Source organism: Otolemur garnettii, unplaced genomic scaffold (assembly GCF_000181295.1).
Source record: "Otolemur garnettii isolate 467f Iridium unplaced genomic scaffold, OtoGar3 scaffold00025, whole genome shotgun sequence".
NCBI lineage: Eukaryota > Metazoa > Chordata > Mammalia > Primates > Galagidae > Otolemur > Otolemur garnettii.
Genome location: NW_003852420.1, coordinates 1,945,133 through 1,965,332, shown reverse-complemented (window position 1 = coordinate 1,965,332; position 20,200 = coordinate 1,945,133). Strand labels below are relative to the sequence as shown.

The window sequence follows — 20,200 nt, the reverse complement described above, 5'->3', positions numbered from 1 at the left end:
AAAAAAAAAAAAGAGGTGGGAAAGGATCTCTACTAATCAGAATGTTAACTAGTAAGTGTAGAATGAATGATGGAAGTTGAAAAATCAGCATTTTGCAACCAACACTATATTTAAAAACAAGGATCATCACTGAATACTAAAGCTGCCAGTTAAAATGCTGGAGAACAGGAAATTCACACAAGTTTATTACCCTTCAAAATTACTTACCAAGTACAAAGGAGAAAATGTGGCTTTAACATGGAGGAATCAGTCAGTCACCACCTTAACTGAGTGAGCAAAGTTAACAGCACAAATAATGGGTAAACTGACATGGGAAGTACATAACATCATTTAAGAATTCTTGCCAAAAACTTTCAAGATGAATTGTAAGGACATAATCAGACAAATTCATATGTAGTATTTTGGGTTTCTATTAATCAACTGTTGTAGATACTTTAAAACTAAATAGATCCTGGATCAGGAAAGAACTATAAAGAGTACTTAAATGAGTAAGAAATTTGACGACTACTGTATCAATATTAAATGGTGTTTATAGCAGAAGAGTGTCTTTGTTTTTGGAAGTTAATGCTTTGAAGTTATTTGCCTGTGTGTGTGTGTGTGTGTGATGATGCTTGCAACTTTCTCATAGTGAAATATTTCATAAAAAGGAGGTGCCTGCACTTGCTATCTCTAATTTCTCTCTTCCCATTCTTTCTTGAACACATACTAGACATCCACTCACTACCATCTCACCAAAACTATTAAATATTACCAATGATCTCCACATTGCTAAATCCAATGGTCATTCTTGGCCTTAGTATTTTATTGACCCATATTCACACTGAAAGGCTCTGTTCATTTGGCTGTACATATCCCATAATTCTGAATTTCCTCTTGCTTCTTTAGTATCTTCTGCCCAGCTGCTCTGGATGGTCTCTCCTTATTTCCTCTACCTGTAATTAATTGCAGGAGTGCTCTGACAATCAGTTTTTGAACCTCCTTTCTTTTCTACCTATATGCACTTTCTTGTTCTTATTCACCTTCAGACAGCTATTTAATGAAGATCCCCGAATTTATTATCTCCAACCCTGACCCCTTTCCTAAACTCTTAATTGTATATCTGATTCCTTGGCATGTCTATTTAGATATGTAATAGGTCTCTTAAACTTTGCATGTGAAAAAGAGAACTAACAATGGTCCTTTGCAAATCTGTTGCACTCACAATCTTATCTCCAGATTAGTCTTTGGACTGACCTCCTAATTTTGTCCTTGCCTCCCCATTTTAACCTATTTATCTGTAGCAGCAAGGGTTTGCCTGTTAAACATGAAAGTTAGATTTTACCTCTCCTAAGCTCAAAATTTTCCAATGGCTTCTTATCTCAGTCACAGAGGTCGTTCATGTCCTTAGAATGGTCTACAATACCTTCTTCATCTTTGGCCCCAAGCTATTTCTCTGACCTTGTTTGTAATTCTCTCCTCCATTCACTCCACTCCAGTCTCACTGTTCTCCATACTGTTCCTCTAACACAGTGGTTCTCAACCTTCCTAATGCCGTGACCCTTTAATACAGTTACTGTGGGTTGCAACCCACAGGTTGAGAACAACTGCTCTAACACAACAGATAAACTACAGCTTCAAGGCTACTTACTACTTTGCTATTTCCTCTGCTTATAGTCTTCCAGTGCCTGGCTTACTCCTTTGACTCTACTCGAATATTTTTCTTACTTGTCATCTATCTCCTCCTTACCAGAATATAAGCTCTATAAGGTCAGGAATTTGTATGTTTTATTTATATAGAGTCAAGAATAATTCCTGGCATAGAGAAGGTGCTCGATAGGTATTAGATAAAACTGATTATACTTCATTTATATGTGTATTTCAAATTCCTTTATGAAGCATATTCCTTGATGAAGGCCTAATATGCTATTTATATGCATCGCCTTATCCACTTAGGGTGAACCTGTTACCTGTCTTCCTTGAATACATTACCCTTAAGGAAATAAACTTATGTTACTATATTGTATAAACCAATGTAAAAAGATAGGATGTTTAAATAACCAAAACCAGAGTTTCTTTTTAAAAATCAAACCAAACTATACCCCAATAAGCGTTAATGATTAAAGAGTACTTATTTTACTAATGAGCTTACTATTTTAGAGATTTAAGCCACAGAAAAACCAATGAATGATATAGTATAATCTCACACTGACTCTCTGTGGTTTACTGGGGTATAACATCACAAAAGTCTTGAGGTTTAGGGAAATTCTTATTGAAAACACATATTTCTTAAGACACAACCCCTCTAAAATACACAGGAGTTGAACAGTATATTGTAGTTTATGAAGTACTTTTATAAATATCGCAAAGTAAGTAAGAAAGATACTATTGGTCTCAATTTCCAAATGTATAAACTGAGATTCATAAAGATTAGTTCAATTATCTTGTATAACATGCATACCAGGTAAAAGACTTTACATTTACACACTCACATGTGCACATACATAACAAAGATTCATAGGTAACAACACCCCATTGGAGGCCTTCAAAAATACTAGAGTCTACAACCGTTAAATGTTGAAATATCAATTTTCTCAATAAAAAGTAAGAAGTACATACCTACTGTTAATTAATTCCATGAAACTGACACCCTTATAATTGTTGAAAGCATTACAAGCTGGTATAACACTTTTGGAAAGCAATCTGGCAATAACTTCAAGAAAAAAAAAAGTATTCGTATTCTTTCCTAGCAATCTATTTCTGGGAAACTAGCCTGTGAAAATAAGTCAAATTTATGGAAAAAGCTATAGATTATTTATAATACCCTAAATACTTGGCATCTGAGATTTAACATTTGAGGTTCTGACACTGGTAGTCTTACAGCTGTGAATGAACCACAGGTTGATCTATAGCATATGTACAGTTGCTGTGTGAGTGAGGAAGTCATGGTAACTAACTACTACGTGAGCCTGACTGTTAGCATCAGCTTCTCATTGTGGCCTGGTTATTCTCTACTAGTCCTCACATGTATGGAACCATTGTAAGGAATGAAAACTATAGACCAATATTCCTCTTTAACATAGTGCAAGTATCTTTCTTCCTTTCTTTGAGACAGGTTATTGTTCTGTCACCAAGGCTGGAGTATAGTGGAGCAATCAAAGCTCAGTGTAGCCTCCAACTCCTAGGCTCAAGTGATCCACCCCCTTAGCCTTCAGAGCACCTGCGACTATAGGCATGTACCAGCACACCTGGCTAATTTTTCATGGAGAGGGAGTCTTGCTATGTTGCCCTCCCTGGTCTCAAACTCATGGCCTCAAGCAATCCTCCCACCTTGGACTCCCAGAGTGCTTAATTACAGGCATGAACCACTGCACTTGGCGAGTGCAAACATCTCTAACAAAATATTACTAAATCAAGTCAGGAATATATAAAAATATACTATACTGTTTAAATTTTCCAGTTACAAATGTAATGATCACTTTTGAATATTTGCCCTACTTAGCTATATTAACAAAGACAAAGGCATGGGGTCCATTTAGTATAGTAACCTATATATCTGTGCCATATAACAACTATGTGTATTATACATTTCTGAAATATTTGCTATAAATCTTCTCGAGTTTATTTTAATTCTGCTTTCTCAGATAACCAAATACTTCAATTTAAAAATGTTCATATAGGCTCGGCGCCTGTGGCTCAAGCGGCTAAGGCACCAGCCACATACACCTAAGGTGGCGGGTTCGAATCCCCAGCCTGGGCCCGCCAAACAACAATGATGGCTGCAACCAAAAAATGGCCAGGCGTTGTGGCGGGCGCCTATAGTCCCAGCTACTTGGGAGGCCGAGGCAGGAGACTCGCTTGAGCCCAGGAGTTGGAGGTTGCTGTGAGCATGATGCCATGGCACTCTACCCAGGGGGATAGCTTGAGGCTCCATCTCAAAAAAAAAAAAAATAAAAAAATAAAATAAAATAAAATAAAAATGTTCATATAAAAGTATCTTCATTCAATGAGTTAATTCTAAGATTAGACATAAACTATAACATATTTAACTTAAAACAGAGAATTCAACATTTCTTAGAATCATAAAGGCAAGGGCCTCGAATAAAGTATTTCTTCTCAAACATTCCTAAGGAATAAGGTTATGTAGCCTTTTTGTCCCTACTGACATAGGGACTCAAACCCTTAAAGAAGCCTTCATGTTTTTTTGCTGAATAATTCTAATAATGAAGAGAATTTCTCTTGTACTACACTGAAATCTACCTTTCTTCAACTTTTATCCACTGGCAATAGTTCTAACCTGTGAAGTAATAAAAGACACTAAGACTTCATTTACATGTCCTAAAAGTACTTAAACAACAGTTAAAATTACTCTTTAAACTTTTTCTGTCCAGGCTACATCAAGTTCTTCTAATCATTGGCCATATGGTATACTAGTCAACTTCATTTTTTTTTCCACTCCCACTACAAAAGCCAAGTATTTAAGCCTAATGGGTTATAACATAGCACTATATTACTGCAGGATTATGCAGGAGACAAACATCCATCCTAATATATTTACTACAATAGTCAACCAATTCTCAGATATCAAACTACACTACCCCACTATGATATTCCTATAAGTGGTTAGTATTCTTTCTTCTTGAGATTAATTAGGGCAAAAGGACTGAATCCTTACCAAAAAATATACCTGGCTTTACATATATATATATATATTTGTATATACATAGTACATAGTATATACAAATAGCAGTAATAGTATTGGTGGCAAAAGTACATGCTGATTTGCCCAGCAAACTTAAAAAAGAGTAGAGCAGTCCCTCATTATCTAAAGGGGATACATCCCAAGACCCCCAAGTGGATGTCTGAAAACATGGATAGTGTCCAGCCCTATATATATTTTTTTCCTAAATGTACACAGCTGCAATAAAGTTTAACTTAGTAACAGATTAAAAACAATAAAATAGAACAATTATAACAATATACAATATATAACTTATATGAAGAGTCTGTCTCTTTTTCAAAGTATCTTACTGTACCAAACTGTACTCACCTATTTTTGGAGCACAGTTGACCATGGGTAACTAGAACTGAAAACCAAAACCATGGATAAGGGAAGACTACTATATGCTATAATCCTTATATATCACCATTTTATCTTTGTTTAGCTTTGCCACTGTAGTAATTAGTATTGTACTAGTATAATACTACTTTACTATCCTATATTGACTATTCCTAGCAAAAATGAGATGGAAAACTATGTAATACATGTTTTGTAATAATGAAACCCATGAATTAAGACTGGTAGAGGTTATAGAAGTAAAAGTCACCTAAAAATTATATATTTTGAAACAACGTATAATAACTTTAGAACATATAGTGCCAGAATTCAAGTTTCTATATCCTGAGACCAATATTATAGAATCAAACCTAGGTCTATTTTCACAAATGAACAGAAATAATTTACAGTTACTATATCAAAGAAACAAATCAAGAAAAGCTGGTAAGAGTCTAAAAATCTAGACTCTAAGTGAGTTAAACAGTATTGCAAATACTATGTTAAGGTCCTTACCTTCTAAGATTATATGTAAACTAACATCTCAGGAAAATAAAATTTTGTTAAGTTTATGTTTCTAAGAGGAGTTAAACTTGTAAGATGCACTCAACATCCTTAAATAAAGAAAAAGAGAAAATAGTTTCTAATTCTTACCTGGAACCCACTTAATTTCCATTTCCATATCATTTTCTTTTCTTTTCTTTTCTTTTTCTTGAATAACCTGCAAGAGCTGCCTATATTTAGCAATCTGTTCTTCGTCATCCTTCTGACTTTTCTCTGTTTTTCCATCTTCTTCTGTATCAACTCTATCAGCACCTAACAAAAAAAAAAAAGAAACCCAATTTCATTTAATACACAAAAACAGTTCATATCTAGATTTTCATGGTCACTCCAGCACTTTTCTAAAAGATATTGTTAAACATACCGAGAGTAACAGAATATTAAAATCAGACTTCTGAATATTAAATGAACTGAATGAAAGACTTAGTTTTATATATAAAAATCAGTGCAAAATAAATTAGCACTGTCATAGCAGTACATTTGAGAAACCTCCTTTCTTATTAAAATGTGTATTTTCAAATAATCCTATAATCACAGAGCATCTTGGGACTTCTCTTCCCTACAAAATACAAGACAACAAGGATGGCATTTTATCTCTCTTTATGACCTCCACCATCCAGTACAGCATCTTTAATAAAAAAAGGCTGAAGGTTGTTGGGATGAATTTGGTACATGGATTTAGCTATTTGGACTAAAGAGAAGACGGTTAAAGAGAGAGGACTAAAGGAAGTTGTTTATAATGCAAATTAAGAGTATTGAGCCCTTTGCAGTAGACTATAAGAATGTTTACTCCAAGGATCTCATTAATATACTAAGAACAAAAATGAATAAATTAGAAGTAAATTCAATTAATTTCACTGTGTGGAAAAAATACTCACATTTCCATTTCTTAATTTTATAAAAATAAGTAGAATACAAAGGGTAATAAATACCCCAAGAAACTAATACACAAAAGTTTGTATGCTCTTCATTTCCACTGTAATTCTAGGAATCAAGAACATAAATTAGGAACCTAGGTTTTAATGCAAAACATACTTAATGAATTGACTAAATGTCCCAAGTAAAGGAAAATTTAGCATAATGGAAAAGTAGCATAATGGAATCTCTCTCTTTTTAATCTATGGTTAACTGATCACCAAACTTGTCTGACATTATTAAACATTTGTGCTTAATAATATATATATATGTAAAGGTTATATATATATATATATATATATATATGTATGTATAGGTAATATATATATAAAGGTAATATACACAGTAGAATCTCTGAAGTTGACCACTTAAGGGACTTTAATAAACTGGTCAACATAAGGAACTAGGCCTAGTGTACTAATACTTTTATGTGGTACATGTCTGGTCTATGAAAATTAGGTCAACTATGGAGGTTCTACTGTATATAAAAATTAGCTAGGTAAATATTTTTATATTTTTTCTTTTGCTAAATGAATAAAAAAGTTTAGACATTCTTTCCATCCTATCACACTTCTACATTTTTACTCAAACAGCTGAAATTCATTTTTTTCCTGTTTGTGCTACAATAATGTTGGATGGAATTCTGTCATGTATCCCATAATTCAATGGATAAAACATCAGGAACACATTAACAAATGGCAGTGTATTTCTTTCTATTAAAAGCTTACTTCTGAAAACATAATTAAAAGCAAGTCTTGTTCCTTCCAGGTTGAAATTTTAGTGGTAAAGTCTCTGATGGCTTACCTTAAATTGATTTTTTCCAGTGCTAAAATTGCAGTTTCTAAAGCTCTAAAATGTGGAACAACTCATGTATGTCTGGTTTTTTCCATTCAAGGTTAATACTTTGTGAAAGCCTTAACACTATACTCATGTATAATGAAGAGTGAAAAATAATAATTCTAACAATAAGCCACCCTGCTATGCTCTTGTATAAACAATAACTAGAAACACTTAGTAATTCTAAGGCATTCAAACATACCAATGTATCACAGGTACCAAATTACAGATTACAGCAAATTTGTAATCAATTAAAATACTGAAGAAAAACAGATGCTTTAAAAAACTTAATGGAAGCTGGATATGGTGGCTCATGCCTATGATACTAGCACCCTGGGAGGCTGAGGAGGGTGGATTGCTTGAGCTCTGGAGTTGCAGACCAGCCTGAGCAAGAGGAAGTCCCCATCTCTACTAAAAATAGAAAAACTAGCTAGGTGTAATGACAGGTGCCTATAGTCCCAACTACTTGGGAGCCTGAGGCAGGAGGATCGCTTGAACTCTGAGGAGTTTCAGGTGGCTGTGAGGTAAGATGATGCCACAGTACTCTACCTAGGACGACAGAGGCTCTGTCTCAAAAAAAAAAAAAAATTAATGGGCAGGATATTTCAGACAAAAAGCTATGAATCATCGAAGTTCTGAGAAATATAAATTTTCAACAAAAGGTAGTATGTTAAGCAGTTTGTACACATCATCCTCATCTTTTTAATCACGAACCTGGTATTATTGTGATCACCATTTCACAGCTATAAAGAGAAAGACACAGATTTTAGGAAATGTAACCTGTATAAAGTGAAGTCAGAGTTTGAAACCAAGCAGAGCTTAAGATCTTAATAAGAATGTATTGACAAATGTTTATTTATTCACAATATTAGTTGCCCTAATGTCAAAACTGCCATTTAAAAATTTAGTTTCGTTCTCTCAAACCAAAAACACCTATTTGAAAAACTTGTATCTAATCTTCACAAGTGTACACGGAACGTTATCATTTTTCCTTTCTTTTAGAGCTGACAGTGAAGAAAATCTATCTAGAATTTACAGAAAAGTTCTAAATACTTACACAAGCATAAAAATAAAAAGGAAATGTAGATAAAGAAATATATCTTTTCCCATATTTATGAGGGAGAAAGAACTAGAGGCTATTTGAATAAAGGATTTGGCTGTTCCGTGTACACTAAGAAATAAAATGGTCACCCAATTCTTTGGAATGCCAAAAAATTAACAAGCAATAGTCATGGAGGCTTTGAAGAAATCTGAACACTTTCATGCCCAACCTAACTAGCATTCCAAATCATACATTTTCAAAAACTATTAAATACTTAAGCAATTATGTGGTTTTATTACCATGAGATGTCTGAACAAAGAAACTAGAATGATTAAACGTAATTTTCCATTCCATGTATGTAACACTGTTCAAAAGTAGTAGTTTATGAAAAGCTTAGAAAAATGAAGGACTATCTTCAGTAGTCTTAAAAAAACCCTGATAGACCAATCACAGGATTTAAGAAAGTCAAGGTTTAAGTAATAGCCTTATGGTAATACCAAAGAAGTATTTTAGAATTCATTTAATTTGCTACTTAGGCTATAAAAACAACACATATGCAAAAGGAAAACCAAAAAGTCAGCTATGAGAAATGTTATTTCTATAAAGAATATTCATTCTTACTAAATTAAAATACTCACATCTATCTATGTTTAACATTTATAGTTCTTTGTTTTCTTTTAGCACAAAATGTCTAACTCATAGTTAAGATGTGAAGGTATTAGGCAGAGAGTAATAACCAAACAATGACATGAGATTACAACAAAGCAATCAAATTTCCAAACAGAGACAGATCTAATATAGGGGAAAACAGTTTGGGAGACTTTTTTCCTTTTTAACAAAATGAATTATTTTAAGCAAAGAGCACATACAATCTAAAAGTACATCTCACCCTTGAATAATGAGGGGGTTAGGGAAGACCAAGCTTGTGTGGCTGAAAATCTCATATAAATTTCTGACTCTCCATAACTTTCTAACTACTAATAAACTAGTGTTGCTTTATTGATAATATAAACAGTTGATTAACACATACTTTATACATTATATTGTTTTCCTACAATAAAGTAAGCTAGAGAAAAGGAAATATTATTAAAAACATGAAGAGAAAAATATATTTATTATGTGGATGCAGATCATCATAAAGGTCTTCATTTTCACACTGAGTAGGCTGAGAACAGGAAGAGGAAGGGTTGGTCCTATCTCAGTAGCAAACTTGGAAGAAACTGTATATAAGCGGACCCAGGCAGTACAAACCCATGTTGTTCAAGTTCAATTGTACACTACTCATCATTTCAATCATTAAAAAAACCCTTAAATTAAAAACCATCTGAGAACTTCTGCTTCCATTAATGGCAATCTAGGCCCTTCAGAACAACCACTGAGGATATCAAATTGGATGAAATATTTTAAAAATCTTATTTAAAGTTTCACAGAAGTTAAAAAGATAAAGCAAAGTTTCAAAGAACTGGCAAGTTACTAAATAATGACCATGTCAAAATCAAGAGAAAGGGACTATTAGAAGGATGACCCTAGTATTAAATACCTGTTTTGCCCTGAGATCATATCCTGCTTCATGACCTACAGAAGAAATAGGCACAAAACTCAGGCCTGGCACCGTGGCTCACACCTGTAATTCTAGCACTCTAGGAGAGAGGATCACTTGAGCACAAGAGTTCAAGACCAGCTTAAACAGGAGCAAGACCCTGTCTTTACTATAAAAATAGAAAAATTAGGTGGGCATAGTAGCAGGCACCTGTAGTACTGGTTACTACTCGGGAAGCTGAGGCAAGAGGATCTTTGAGCACAGGAGTTTGAGGTTTCTGTAAGCTAGGATACCACAGCACTTTAGCCTAAGTCAACAGAGTGAGACTCTATCTCAAAAACCCAAAAACAAAACAAGAACCCTCAATGGCAGTTTTACCAGTCTTTCAGGGGAAAGAGGACAAAAGTTAGACCAGATCACACAAGGTGGGCATTTCAACTAGTAACCCTGACATTAAGCTGGGACCTAGAGGGATATAATCCCAAAACAATGATCAATCTGAAGGAAACCAGCAGTCACACAGACTTGCATCAGTGGTAGAAGCCAGGGAACTTGAAGCCTAAAAACCTGGAGTAATGTAGTCCTAGAATGACCAAAATAAAGTTTGCCCTGATCAAAGATACTTTTATCACAAGGTATGTACATAAGAAAATGAGAGAGAAGTTATCTTGTAGAATAATAAACCAACCTGAAAATAAATGAAACACTAAAATTCTCAGAGAATATTCAGAAACATGCTTATTGTGTTTACAGAAATAAAAGAATATGTTGAAACTATCTGCAATGAGTAGAAAATTTTATAAAAAGTGATACTGCTTACTTGAAAAACAGCCAAATACAACTTCTAGAAGTGAAAAATATAATAATCAGATTAAGAACTCAATAGATATGTCTATCAGCAGATTCAATACTGCTGAAAAAACAATTAGTGAAATGAAAAATAGGTTAGAAGAAGATACTCAGAATGCAGAAAGACAATTAGGAAATTGAAAGACAAGTTAGAAGAAAATATTCATAATGCGGTACAAAGAGACAATAGTTAAAAAATATAAGAGTAGGAGATAGGCAAGATACAGTGAAAAAATCTAATATATATTTAATTGAGGTCAAACAACATCTGAAATTGTAATGGCTGACAATATTCTAAAACTGATGAAAGACACCACACCACAAATTCATGAAACCCAACAACAAACTCTAATCTCAAAAATGAAATCTACTCTTAGAAACAATGTAGTAAAATTACAGAAAGACAAGAAAAGCAGCCAAAGAAAAAAAATCTAGATAACCTTCAAAAACAACCATGACTTTTCAAGAATAACAATGAAGCCAGTAGGATATGTTTATCAATGTGAGGGAAGAGAGACTACCAACCTACAATTCTTCACCATTGGAAATATACTTTACAAGTAAAGACATTTTCAGACAAACTTCAAGAAAGTTTGACACTGACAGACACTAAAGGAAATTCACAAAAGTATACTTAAGGCAGAAAGAAAAGGATTCTCAAGGTACGAGATTTAGAAAAAATGAAGAGCAAAGAGACTGGAGGAAAGTGGGCAAATTTAAATGAGGGTAATGTAAAACAGCAATATTACATCCTGGAGGATTTAAAAAATTAGTCAGGATTACAACACACAAGGATATCATGAAAACTGTTTAAAGATTCCTAAGTTGCCCAGGAGGGTAAAGATATTTTCAGGAGAAATATTTAATCGATCTAAAAGAAGTTCCTGGCCGGGTGTGGGGCTCACATAATCCCAGCACTCTGGGAGGCCGAGGCAGATGGATGGCCCAAGCTCAGGAATGTGAGACCAGCCTGAGCAAAAGTTAGACCCTGTCTCTCCTAAACTAGCTGGGTGTTATGGTGAGTGTCTACAGTTACAGCTTCTCAGGAGGCTGAAGCAAGAGGATCGCTTGAGCCTAAGACTCTGAGGTTGATGTAAGCTATGATGCTATGGTACTCTACCCAGGGTGACAAGAGTGAGGCTCTGTCTCAAAAATACATACATACATATACACACACACACATAAATAAATAATAAAGAAGCTCTTAATTAAGAAAAGGGGGAAGTGTTACCAGAGCATTTTACTAATTTAGTAAGAGACTGTATAAGTACATGCATCAAGGCAAGTCTAAAAGACCAAGCTTTTGGTTTTATTTTTTGGTTAGATTAGGGTTTTAAACAAAATGATTATGGTTAAAGAAATTCAGGCTAAGCAACTTTTAAAAAATTCAGTTGCTACGTACAGATGTGTATGACACTATGCACTTCAGTATGCTTTGCAGACAGTTTGAGAATTCATTTGATTCTGAGTCTCCCCTTTAAGGGCAGAAGGATTAAAAAGTACCTTGTAACTCCTCTTCTATCTCTTCATCTTCACTAGAAGAAGCTAAGTAGGCTTGAAAATCCATATCCAAAAGCTCTTCCTTTTTAAACTTCCTATTGAATGTTGTAATTCTTTCATGATCAGTCTCATCCCAAGTGATCTCCACCTTTCATCAACAAAGAAAACACACAAAAAATTGGAAATCTTTTAATAACCTAAACTTGTCAAAGATTATACTGTTACCTTTGATGTGCAACAGTAAGGTAAAAAATGTTAGGACACACTAAAATAAATACACAGATCATTAACATTATGAATGACATAATATCCTGTTTGTAAAAGGAGAATCATTTCTATAATCTTCCTTTTCCTAATTCTCTGCTATTTACTAGTCAGCATGCGGGTTAATTATGGTAAAAAAAATAAGAAAATGTACTGAAAAAGTTGACATTATTATGGATCAGAGAACATATTTTGCACCTGGAGAGCTAAGATTTCAGGAGGGCAGAAGCACATTAAACTCCCATGACACATGAATTCACCCATAACATGATTGTTCTGGTGACTGGTTCCTTTACTCTACATAGCCTCTATTCTCACGTAGGCTCCCCATAGAGGTTTTATCTTCATCTAAGGGTAGATCTCACATTCTTGCTCCTCCCCCACCCCCCCCACCCAATCTCTCCAAACAAGGCCAGCAAAACAGATACCAATTAACCAAGAGACCTTTAAAATCTCTGTCACTGGCTGGGTGTAGTGGCTCTTGCCTATAATCCTAGCACTCTGGGAGGCCTAGGTGGGTGGACTGCTTGAGCTCATGAGTTTGAGACCAGTCTGAGCAAAAGCAAGACCTTGCCTCTACTAAAAAATAAAAAAACTGAGGCAAGAGGATTGCTTGAGCCTAAGAGTTAGAGGTTACTGTGAGCTATGATGCCATCATACTCTACCCAGGGCAACAGCTTCAGACTCTGTTTCAAAAAAGAAAAAAAAAAATCACTGCCACTGTTTTAGAAGTTTCAACTTGTTATGGATTTAGAATTATCCCTATTCTGATAACTAAGTCTGAGCTGATAACCTCTGAACTGCTGCTGCAACTGGAACTTAGGTTGATGATACTGCTAGGACCCAAGAACTCCAAATTGGCTGCCTGGCTGGGCTGACCTGGTCATCATTCTGATAATAACATAACTTTGTATGTGTCTGAATGTTTTAGATGTCACTTATATACTGGTAGGGTTTTACTGTATGCAGTAAATTGATCATTGATCAATGCCACATAGTGCCCATCACAGTGTGCCAGGTGACAGATAAAGCAACTCTCTCTGCCACCAACCCCGCCTCAGAAGAGCCCAGTGATCTGTCACATAGGAAAAGCAGAAAGAAGCCCGTGTGCCTACTATAGAGTATACCTGCAAGAATGAGATTTATAGGGAAAAAGAGAAAGGGAAAGCTGTCAACTCAGTAAACTATTTCAACAGACAAAAACTCTGGCTGTTTGTTGTTAAGCACTATTGTGACATCCATTAGTCCTGAATTATTCAACATCAATTGTTACGATTTTGGATCATATCTGCAGGAAAATGTGCTCCCATTTTAATTTTTCACAATTTTAACTTGCGATATTTGCTAAGATAGTTATAAACGATATATTATTTACTAAGAAACCTAGTAAATAAGTTTGTGTGGGAACGATAGAAGAGAGAAAAAGAAACATTAGGAGGTAACTCTCTTTGGCTTATAGGCATAAAAGGAATCTGAAAATAAGTTCAAATAGATGTAGCAAATAAAAATGCAAACATACTGTGTATCATTTGTTTGTGCTTATCCATTTAAATTCTGAATACTTTTCCATTTATAAAAATGGTGTAAGTAAATAACACACAAAATCTCTTTTTAAAGGAATAGAGTCTATATATTTCTAAATGTTAAGGGATACCGTTGATGTTCCCATTGCAGCAGATGTGAAATATTTTGGTTTATATGCTGTTAGATCCACTTCTGAGGCTACATCCTTAGGTTCATCATCAAAAGTAATATCATCTGGTATAAATCTAATATACAAAGAAAAAAATAAATTTATTTAAACATGTGCTACAGTGATAAGCAACTAGTGTTTAGATTCTACAGAAAACTCAATTTTCTTTTCTGATGTAACATATGACAAAATAAAAAAGGGTATGTAAATTCTTTCCACAGTCACTGGTCTTATTTTCTAGACACTATCAGAGCTTATCCTAACACTGCATGGAAATTGTCCCAAAAAAGAAACAAAGAACAAAATGATCATGGAAAGAACAAGTTAATATGAACTTATAAAATCCAAAAAGTTTTACATTCTAACAAATGCTTGGTAACTACCATTTAAACATTCAAAACAAGAATGTTCTATTGAAATTGTTAACAGAAAAGGGAAAATATTTTCTTCAGATCACCCTATTCCTGCTATACACTAAAGCATATTAAAATCTTACACCAAATTAACAATTCAAAAAATTTTCTTTGTATTTTTCTAACTATCAGAATACATAGAACACTATAAAAGTTCTGAGATAGACTGTGTTATGGTCCATTATTTCACTTCTAAGAAATACAGTAGACAGCATCATTTCTGATTCATCCATTCAAGTTTCAACTTGCTCAGCTTATCAGTGTTGCTGGGAGGGCTGCATCTGTTTCTGTCCTTGCAGATTGTGTGTTTCTTGATTTCTGTGTATGTCAAAACTTTCTTAATTACCCACAGATCTTTGAAGCAGAAAGCATGTCACAGTAGAATAGTTTACTACGTTCAGAAAGACTAGGCCAATAATAAAATGTTAGAGTAGTTCAGCCTCCTGTTTTCTTAGAGCTGATATTCACAACCACCTAAGGTTTGTAGCTCTGATTCAGGAAAACCTGACTGAACACGAGGCGAAAGTAATGCCCACATATGACAACAATGTCAGCAGTACCATTTATCCTCTGAAACAGCAGTTAACAGCAGCATTGTTCAATAAAACTTTCTGTGATGAGAGCAATGTTCTGTATCTGCTGCCTAAAATGTGACCATTAATTACTTGAAATATGTCTAGTACAACCAAATTTTGAATTTTATTTAACATTAAATAAATAAAAATAACCATATGTGACTACTGGCTACTGTACTGGGTACTATGAGTCGAATATAGTAGAGATATCCAGTTTGTTAGCAAATTCCTCTGTCCCCACCTACTGCTTTTTAAAATTTTTAAAAATTACTTTATCTGGTTCCTAGTGCTAAAGAGAGCTACAATGAAATATCACTACATATAACATATCATCCTAAGAACATAGCCAACATGTTTGAAAGGACAGAGGCGTGGGGATGATTCATACCTAATACTTTAGATCTTCTTGTTAGTTTTCTCTCTTAGGAGTGACGATCCATAGGACAGAGTTTATCCAAAAGCAAAAAATACTTTTGGAATATAAAGCAGAGCACTACTAGTTCAAATATTTCACTTCTTATGATCATGTTGTACTGTAAGATTAAATTGGTAAGACATAAGGCTGGATTACCTTAGATCTAGGAAAGAACAACTACTTTCGAATTCCAGGCCATCACAATCCTCATAAATTTTACTGGCTGTTTCAGGAGAATCACAGTCTACTACTGCATAATAGTACCTCAGTCGTTTGAACTGATAATCTCTCAATTTCTCTCTAGAAGTCCTAAAGGGGAGAAAAACTCATGAAGCTTACTTACACAGAAACACAAAATAAATTTTAGTTGTTTCAAGAAAAATAAATTATAAGCTGCCCTTCACTTTAAACTATCTTTCCTTCATGACTTAGCCTTTATGAACATTAAATACTAAGTTTATTATTCTGACAAGGTACAGGTACTGGGATTAGACTCTGCTATCCAGAAAAGGAAAGTGTGAGAATTCTATGTGTTTATCTACAATTTTTTTTCCTTGGAATAGTTATTTTGTTTATTTTGCTACTACATATAGCCTTCTCAAAACCACTAGAGAGGATCACTGTATTATGAAATATGCTGGGAAAGCATTAGTTCTGATTACAAAGAAATTCCCAACCTTGCAAAACGTTTGCTCCAGATTCATGTGCTGTCAAATCTAAAGGGTTGTAAGTTTAATTTCACTTTAACATATTTTTTAAAGGTCTTATCTGCTCTTTTCTGCCTCTAATATAACCTTTTTATTATGTGCAAAAATAGCTCCACCTGGTGGCTTAAAACTAAATTATCTTATTTTCTATACTGTATTACAATTAAGAACGTTTTGTCATGCTTTTATTTTTAATTCTCAAATAAGAAAAATTATGTGATTTGCAGGTAAAGAGAGCTTCAATGCCACTTAAATGGAGAGTGACATCTCAGAAAAAAAACAAAACTTACCAATTCAGAGCAGTGATGCTAAGAAAACTCTAAATCAGTTTAACTGTGACATGTTTTTAAAAACTGCAATAATAGGCTGAGTGCCTATGGCTCAGAGGCTAGGGCGCTAGCCACAGACATCAGAGCTGGTGGGTTCAAATCCGGCCCAGGCCCGCCAAACAACAATGACAATTGCAACAAAAAACAGCCGAGTGTTGTGGCGGGCACTTGTAGTCCCAGCTACTTGGGAGGCTAAGGCAAGAGAATTGCTTAAGCCCAGGAGTTTGAGGTTGCCGTGGCTGTGACACCACAGTACTCCACCAAAGGTGACATAGTGACACTCTGCCAAAAAAAAAAAAAAAAAAAAACCCAAAAAAACTTGCAATAATTTTCATGAATATAAAAATATAAACACACACACAAAATGTTAGAAGAAGGTGTCACTCTGACAGACTTTAATCTGTTTTGCAACCTATTTTAACCATACTTGGTATAAGTGTAAACTTTAGTCCTTACTAAGGTGACCAGAATTCCCATTTAATGACATGAATTTATGAGTTTTAGTTTTAAGCTCTATAGTGACACAATACCAGTCCTTTTCAGGGGCATCTTCAGGAATGCTTAATAACTCTACTGGTCCTTGAATTTGTTCTTCCTTCATTCTCTTCTTTCCAAACTCCGAAGGATATATCTAAACACAAAAAATAAGACCAATGGTAATTTATACATTCCTTTTAATAAATATCCTGATTTGCTAAGGTCAGCAATTCTATAACTCATAACTGCTCTTAACAAAAACAATAGGGATCACTTACTTCCAAACCCACTATATAGGAAGTTAAAGCAGCCTGAAGAATTTCCTTTAAAATAAGTCATTTTGGCTGGAGAATAACAGATGTGGGGCTTGGGAACAAAAACAAGAGTATCTCCTCCAACACACCACCTGTGACAAGATGGTTCTGGGATCCAAAGGAAAAATTAGGAAAAGCAAAACGAGATTCTAAGATCATAGAACTCTAAACGTGAATATATATGAAAAATGACTGGTTAAACAGTTTACATGAAATAATAAAAATAATTAAATACATAAAACACCACAAATAATGAAAATCAATTTTACAATGACAAACTTATTTCTAAGTCATACCATTTATCTAATGTTTTCTATTAAAGAAACAGAGAAGAACAGAACCACTAACAATCTTATACAGGGTATAGTCTTTTTTTTTATTTTTAAGAGATGAGGCTTCACTATGTTGCCCAGCCCGGGGTACTGTGGTGCAATCATAGTTCACTGCAGCCTCAAACTCCTGGTCTCAGAGGATCCTCCTGCCTTAGCTTCACAAGTTACTGGGACTGCAGGCATACATCATCATGTCTGGTTAAATTTTTAATTTTTTTTTTTTTTTTAGAGACAGGGATCTTGCTATGTTCTCCAGGCTGGTCTCAAACTCCAGGCCTCAAATAATCTTGCCTCAGCCTCTTGAGTTACTAGGATTAACAAGAGTGAGGCATCACATTTGACTAGATATAGTTTTCACATTAAGAAAAAGGATTCATTCTCACAAGGAGTTGGTATTGTTTTATTCTTGGCTACTTAGAGACTTGAGAAATGTAACTGTATTAATTAACACTGTTTTGATGCTACCAGGCTAAATTAAATACATATTTGTTACCTAATTTGTGCTTTTTGAATTGCCTGAAAAATGCAGTTTATCAACCAAAAGATCCAAGATTTTCTTACTAATTTAAGTTATATATACACACAATAGCTTTGATACAGAAGTTTTAATTAAACAGGCAGTTCCCCCAAAATATATACACATTTTAAGAAAGGAAAAAACTGTATTAAAATTGTAATACTCAATATATACCAATAACAAAAGATAAATACAAGTCATATTTGAGCACTTCTTATAATTGCAGAAGCAAATGTGACTTGAGTATTGCAACTTTAATACAGTTTTTTCCTTTTCAAAAGTGTGCATACTTTTTTTTGGCACTTACTGTAAAGGTAGTCACATCTGTTGATTCTTTTTTCCCTTTTTTCTAAGTCTAAAAATTCTTACTACCCATCTCCTGAAACACAAGGTTTAACAGAATACAATTCTTTTTGCTTCTGTGGTTTGATTTTTATGTTTTTTCCCCCTTTGCTTTATCTGGAGTTTATTCTGGGCTATGAAATGAGCATCTGAACTAAGTTCTTTACTTTGTCCATTTGTTTGCTTGTTCTGTTGCCCAGACTAGAGTGCTGTGATATCAGTTCACAGCAACCTCAAATACCTGGGTTTAAGCCATCCTGCTGCCTCAGTCTCCTAAGTAGCTGGAAACTATTACAGGTGACAACTATACAGCTAAATTTTATATTTTAATAGAGACAGAGTGTCACTCTTGCTTAGAGTGGTCTTGAACTCCTGAACTCAAAGGACTCTCCCACTTCAGCTTCCCAGAGTGCAAGGATTATAGGCGTGAGCCAGTGCACCTGGCCATTTGTTACAAGCTCAATAAGTTTATTTTGGCTGGGTGTAGTGACTCATACCTATGATCCTAGCACTCTGGGAGGCAGATGCAGGTGGACTGCCTGAGCTCATAGTTCCAGACCAGCCTGAACCAGAGCGAGACCTCCTCTAAATATAGCTAGGCATAGTGGCAGGAGCCTGTAGTCTCAGGTACTTAGGAGGCTGAGGGAAGAGAATTGCTTAAGCCCAAGAATTTGAGGTTGCTGTGGACTGTGACACCACCACACTCTACCGAGTGTGACAAAGTGAGACTCTGTCTCAAAAAAGAAAAGCTTATTTTGATACAAAGTATCATATGAACTCTTTGTCCCATTTCATCCAACTTGTCTACCTTCAAAGCATTATAAAATATTTAGATATCTTAACGGGTAGGTTGAGTCCTTTTATTATTGCATGATTTCTCAAAAATTTATTAAATATTCTTATTTATTCCTTTAGAGGATTACTGGTATCCTTCTCTTTAACTTTTATATAAACTGGGATTTTCAATGAAAATCAAAGACATCTTTAAATACTTAAATAGACTAATGTCCCAAATCTGAAATCTGAAATGCTCCAAAACCTTAACTTTTTGAGTACTGACCTGAGGGCTCAAATGAAACGCTCACTGGAGCATTTAGGATTTGGGATGTTCAGCTGATATACAAGACAAAAACCTGTACACGTGAAAGATTAATAAAACATTTAAGATCACGTAGAACTTAGAAGAATCATCATTTGAACCCAGGCCTATCATAAGGCAAAGTCTGGATTCTGTTTTAAAATATGGTGTCCCAAGATTTTGTTTCAAATTTATCAAGTGCTACAGTTAACTTCATTTAGGTCATATAGGTGTTTAGTAAGGTAATTCCCAAGGACTTTATATGGTTTTGTTACCAGTGTAATTAGATTTTTTCTTAATTGGTTAATGATAGTAATGAGGAATAAAATTTTAAAAAATCTTTAAATATTTGCTTCAAAATGAAATCAATTCTCACCTTTACAGAAAATACAACACCTCCTTTAGGTTTAAATGAATTGAACAGAGCCAGCAAATCTTTTGCCTTTAATCTATCCCAATCCATGTTACAAA

General features: G+C 34.5%; 1 protein-coding gene across 1 annotated transcript in view; it reads right to left on the bottom strand.

The window, feature by feature from the left end:
* ESF1 (ESF1 nucleolar pre-rRNA processing protein homolog) overlaps positions 1-20,200 on the bottom strand; it is a 70,187-nt gene that overhangs the window by 47,203 nt on the left and 2,784 nt on the right. Inside the window, exons 4-9 of the mRNA XM_023512254.1 lie at positions 20,106-20,200; positions 17,200-17,300; positions 15,790-15,942; positions 14,192-14,306; positions 12,277-12,421; positions 5,684-5,845 (exon numbers count right to left, since the gene is read on the bottom strand). The exon at positions 20,106-20,200 is cut by the window's right edge and continues 19 nt beyond it. Coding sequence (XP_023368022.1) covers positions 5,684-5,845; positions 12,277-12,421; positions 14,192-14,306; positions 15,790-15,942; positions 17,200-17,300; positions 20,106-20,200 — 771 coding nt within the window. The remainder of the gene's footprint in view (positions 1-5,683; positions 5,846-12,276; positions 12,422-14,191; positions 14,307-15,789; positions 15,943-17,199; positions 17,301-20,105) is intronic.